Source organism: Martes martes, assembly GCF_963455335.1.
Source record: "Martes martes genome assembly, chromosome: 8".
Lineage (NCBI taxonomy): Eukaryota > Metazoa > Chordata > Mammalia > Carnivora > Mustelidae > Martes > Martes martes.
The window spans coordinates 97,178,693-97,184,692 of record NC_137895.1 but is presented as its reverse complement, the minus strand read 5'-3'; the positions used below and the strand labels follow the sequence as shown (position 1 = coordinate 97,184,692).

General features: G+C 33.8%; 1 protein-coding gene across 5 annotated transcripts in view; it reads right to left on the bottom strand.

Annotated features, from left to right (window-relative positions):
• Positions 1 to 6,000, bottom strand: part of MON2 (MON2 homolog, regulator of endosome-to-Golgi trafficking) — a 117,775-nt gene that overhangs the window by 25,898 nt on the left and 85,877 nt on the right. For all 5 annotated transcript variants that reach the window (XM_080810990.1, XM_080810991.1, XM_080810992.1 and 2 more), the window contains one exon: positions 3,751 to 4,379. In XM_080810990.1, coding sequence (XP_080667116.1) covers positions 3,751 to 4,379 — 629 coding nt within the window. The remainder of the gene's footprint in view (positions 1 to 3,750; positions 4,380 to 6,000) is intronic.

The window sequence follows — 6,000 nt, the reverse complement described above, 5'->3', positions numbered from 1 at the left end:
ACTTGGTTTAAAACAAGAATATTTTTTAAAAATTAACAGAAATTAAATTTATTGCTATAAGCAATTTGATAAAACAAAGAGTAAAATGTGTATCCTGACACTGCAGATTTTAATTACTTCAGATATGCTGAAAGCACCTAAGATAAACCTTACATTTTCATTTTTTTCTAGCCACAAAATGTGTTTTCTCCTCTCACCCTTTCACATATTTTAGTGTTTCTTTTTCTCTCTGGGAAAAATATTTAATGATATTACTCACATAATGTCTAAAATACATTTGTGCTTTACAAAACAAAAAACATGGTCATTTTACATTTTAGGTACCCTCAAAGTACTAAATCAAAATTCAAAGCACTTCAAATTTTTTTTTTCAAAGCATTTCAAATTTTTAAGGAATTTCTTTAAAAAGATGTATACATTTATGTTTTTCTGCAATCCATGGCTTTTTAACCTGTCAGATAATATATTAATTTTATTTTCCCTGAGAGAAGATGTAACCATTTAGTTACTATGTTACCATTTAGTTCTAAATAAAAGTCTTGAAATATAAAGTAGATAAGCAAAGTGCTGCCATGACTAAGTTAGATCATCTTGTAATTACAGTGTAAAAAAGTAGAATAAAGATATCTAATACTATCTCTCAATATTTGGTTATTTTTCTCAGTAACAGTAAATGGAGAACTTGAATACCTAAAAAAATTCACTCTACTGACTGCTTCTGTTAAGTTTCACTTTCTTCATTAACCTCTTGCTGAATCTTAACTCTTAGGAGTAAACAAGCAGTAATTAGGAAAAGAAATAATTATACCAAGTAGATACTTAATTTTCAATGACTAAAAAAGAGAGAAAAGCCTGTGTGGTTACCTTAGAAAACTAAGTATTACAATTTCTCTGGAAATATCTTAGCACCAAATGAAGACTGTGATTATATTACTTTGGTTTTCAGTGGCCCTTTATAAAAAGAAAAACATACTATAGTGCTATACTTGACTTACTAAGCAATTCTGAGATCTTAAGATGCATAATATGGAACTGACATTTTTTAAAAAACAAATCCCATCTAAGAAAAAGTTATTATTGGTTTTTCTTCAGTATTCTTAAGTTTGCATACCAGAAAAAACTATAGTATGAACCTGATAACAGATTTTAGTCCAAAAGTTAAGAATCAGTCAGCAATCCAGACATTTCCTATTATTCCAGTTTGAAAACACATGTGGAAACAAGAACAGAAAATGGACATCCAACCTCTGACATGGTTCAAGGTTTCTCTTATTAAGTCCTTCAACAGTAATTCCTTCAGTACCTGTATATATTAAGACTTCTTTGCCCTCTTCCCTCATATACTAAGACCCTTGACAGGGAACTTGAAGACAGTAACAGCTAACATTTAGTTTAACTGTGCCAGGCATTTAGCAAATGCCTTAAGCAAATCCCATTTGATAAAAAGAAAGTTTTAGATCTGTTATTTTCATATTTTATAGATTAAGAAGCTGATAATTAAAGAGATCCCAAAACCTGACCCACTGAGTAGCAGGCAGGGCTTCATTGCACAACTCCAAGGGCACCATTCACACATAATGTGATGGTGTTTCCTGGAGTACTACTCTGGCAGCCTTGATGACGGAGGCAGATACAGTACCCAGCCATCTGACTTTAGGAAGTTCAGCAATAAATAAGACAGATGCAGTCACCCGATCTCAGAACTCAGGTAAAACAATCAAATTCTCATGTCCCACACATGCCAAAATATCTTGGCCCAATAAACAAACAAACAAACAAACAAATAAATAAATTAGCATGCATAACTAGGTCAATTTGGTGGGAACTAGTGATTTAAAAACCAAGAGAAAACCATGACCCTGAAGCCCTAAACTATATAAGGGTAAACATGAAATAAAAAATGAGGTTTTATGAAGGAAATGATCTTTAATCAATAAAATGTTTTGTTAGATAGCTTATTAATTTAAGGATAAAGTCCCAAAGTAAGTAAATTTTGCTGTGAAAAAATTTTCTGACACCTATGGGAGAAAATACAGAAACACTTTTACTGATAATGAAGTATGTTAATTTTTTCTATTAGGAAATATTAAAAATACCATATGGTTAACTCATATGTACTATGAGTACAAGTACTATGAAATATCATTTAGATAATCACAGAAGTAATAAATGTTAGAGTGAAAGCTAGTAACACAAAATGGTATCAACTGATATAAATGAACAGCAGCAAAATATAAGTTTCAGACTGAAGGTATGTATATATTGTTTTCAAAGCCAGTAAAAGCTCAGAACAAATTCCCAGTAGTTGGAATTAATGATTCTGTTTGTTCTGTCATTGCTAAAGCAAAGTTTTTAAAAATAAAATTATGTACTTTTTTTCTTGAAAAGAATTTTGGAGGCTTGTTTCTTCTTTGTTTATAAAAACCTATGTCAAATATCTGAATGAGAGTTCTAGATTACAGACATCCTATAAGGCCTGTGCTTTGCTCTGCTTTATGACAGAGTCATTTTTCAGTTTCCTCCAGGCCACTCCATAAGCAACCTAAATGCATGGTCAATCAAGGGCAACAAAGTAGGTACTGACAGCCTACTTTTATTTCTACACTGGAAATAAAATAGCTATTCTGATTTCAATTGTTGAAAGCCCATATCCCTAAAATAAAGTTTTTTAAATGTCAGATTCTCTTAAATTGTAAGTTACTACACAATTTTTCTTTACACAGTGTAACTAGGGTTAAAGAGATCAAGGAATTACTGCTCAGCTGGACTTCATCCAGAGCCACTGAAAAGGTATTATGGTCTAACAGAAACCGCTACTTTTACTGTGAAAGTTTTCATCATTCCAGCTGGATATAATGCAATCAGTTAATTAGAAAACATGATTTGCAGTACACGAATCTAATTAACTATGTGTAATCAGAATCTAGTTTCATTCTAATTTTGTTAGAATGTCACAGCAACTTTGTTGGAATTGCTGGCTCCTCAGTAGACATTTTTCTGTTCAGCATTTTTGTTATTGTGAATTACACAATTATCTTGATAGTTTAAAGAATTCTTTGATTTTGATCTGGTCTTGCCTGCTAATTGGGATTTACTCAATGATTTCTAGATCAATTGTTTATTTTTTAGCTGTTCGGTTTTTAATTTTTTATTTAAATTCAATAATTAACATATAATGTATCACTGGTTTCAGAGGTAGAAGTCAGTGATTCGTCAGTTTTATATAATACCCAGTACTCCCTAATAACTTCTTTGCAGTAACAAAACACACATAGGTAAGATACATCTTTTTAAAATTTCCATGAGGAAAATTTATACATTTATTCTTATTTACTTTTTAAAAATACAGGCTTCCAACAATTCCAGAGCTAAATGAAAAAAATATATGTATGATCCCATACCTTATTAATTTTCTAATTATATAAGTATTTACTAGTGTTGTTATTCAGAAAAGTATATCCTCTTACGAAGAACTGCATGATCAAACCAAAAATGATGGTGAAAGGAAACAAGAGGATACAATCAGTTTCTGAAAGACTCTCAAAACAAACGTGAATCACTTTTTCAGATACATCAGAAAACCCAATGTTTTTAAAATAACTGGATGTTTACAATCCTGAATTTATACAACATATACATATACAACAGTCATGATGATCCAGATTTCATCTCAAAAAACATATAGCAAACTAAAAAACTGCCAGCAAACCACATGCATTATTGTTTAGACAGCCACTAAAATTCTATTACCTTTTGGAGAACATCTAAAGCTGTAAGCACAGCTTCCTGTAAACTTGTCAAAACGGCTTCCGTGTAAGATGGAAGAATGAAAGGGGACGCATCCGAACTTATTGGCACTGACACAGCACTGTGCAATATGACTCCCAGCTTTTGCAAGTCATCCATGTCGAAACCAGTTTTTATGTGTTGGTAGAGAGCGGGAAATATCTGAATTAAGGCTGTAAGGAAAGGCTGGCTGGGGATGAAAGTCAGTTTGTCAAAAGTAACAGGAGGCTTAGTGCTTTCCGATCCAATTCTATACCAGGTATTCCATGCAGCCCACCAGAGATTCAAGTCTTCAAGCTCATCAGTAACTACTGGTGGCTCAGAGCTATTGTATCTTCCCAGTCTGTCTCCAATGGAATCTGTTCTTACAAATGGTCTGCTCAGGCCAGGGCCTGATACGGACCCTAAAAGGACAGGAACAGGTACATTAACTGCAGGTGGGGTCTCAGGCTTATCTGAGTCTCTGACAGGGGACACAATCTGTAAAATTTCCTGGAAGCTTTTCAGTGCAGCCAGAGACACTTCATTGTTTTTGCTGAGTGCTGCTGACTGTATATGGTCAAGAAGAACATCCCATGCTCTTGAAAAATCTCCTGTATTAGGAAGAGAAAAACAAAATCTATCAAAGCAGTCAAGATTTCTCTTACTAGTCAACATTTCTCTTACTACTGCACACTTTAGAATGTTTGTTTTATTCTCCTACTCTAATTCCTATACTCTAGGAAAATATGCTTAGGTATTAAGGTACAAACAATGTGAATTAAAATCAATGAAATCCAAAAATCCAGTAAATTTTTTTTTTTAAATATAGGAACAAAGAGCACCACAAAGAGGATAATGAATATATCATCAATGTTTCGGTCTTAAATACAGAACTCTACAAATGTACATACACATGTTTACAATATTTCCTGGTGTTTCTGCCTAAGAAGAATGGAATAAAAACTTAAGAGGGTAAAAACAAAAGCTTTTTAATAACAACTTTGATCTATCCATCTATCTTTATTAATGTTAAAATATTAAGATGTTCTCATTCTTAAAAATATTGGAAAAGTTACAAATTATTACTGAATAATATATTTTTATAGGTCTAAATGTTTAAAATAAACTATGCTATACTCATAAAATCTTAGCGTTACACTTTTTCATATTTACAAAACTTATAGTTGCAGGGTTTTCCTTCCTTTTTTTGTTTTTTTGTTGCAGAATTTTCTTAAACATTTATTCCCAATTACAAGGAGTCACTAGGAGAAAATGTAACATAAAGAACAGACTGCTTTTTAGAATGAGTCTAAATTTCTTCCTCTCATGGGAAACTCAGTCTGCTGATCCACCATCAGCAGAGCATGGGCTGAGTGGTAGTTATTGGTTTCCACTGATCAATCCAATCTCTTTTTCTACTCCTATGACCAATTAAGCACATTTATATTGAAACTTTTTATAGAAACATGTAGTTTGTTCCTATGAAGCCCAGCAAAAATGAGCTTGTTCTTCCAGCAATCTAGCCTAATGGCTTTTAATACCATTGATTATTACCAACATACTTGCACTTTTTTTTGTAACGATTTTTTATTTTATTCATTTGAGAGAAAAAGAGCAAGCAAGCAAGAGCACGAGCAGGTGGGAGGGTTAGAAGGAGAGGGAGAAGCAGACTCCCCGCTGAGCAGGGTGCCTAACGAGGGGCTCAATCCCAGGACCCCAGGATTATGACCTGAACCAAAGGCAGACACTTAAAACCAACTGAGCCACCCAGGCGCCCCACATACTTGCATTTAAATAACACCAAAATCAGAAGAACAGGTATTTTCCAAAGTAGGATGACATACGTAGGCTATGAAATACTTAAATAAGGTTTAAACTCACTTCCCAAAGGCTATAAACGACTAAATTTTTTTTTTTTAAGATTTTATTTATTTGACAGACAGAGAACACAAGTAGGCAGAGAGGCAGGCAGAGAGAGAGGAGGAAGCAGGCTCCCTGCTGAGCAGAGAGCCCGCCGCGGGGCTCAATCCCAGGACGCTGAGATTATGACCTGAGCCGAAGGCAGAGGCTTTAACCCACTGAGCCACCCAGGCACCCATAAACGACTAAATTTTTAAAGAGGAGATGAACCCATACGCCTAAGGAAGCATTCAGTTAGTAGGAAAGCTCGAAGTAGTCCTGCCATGAAACAATAGGTACTATTCTGCCCAAATAGGACAAAAAAATAATACC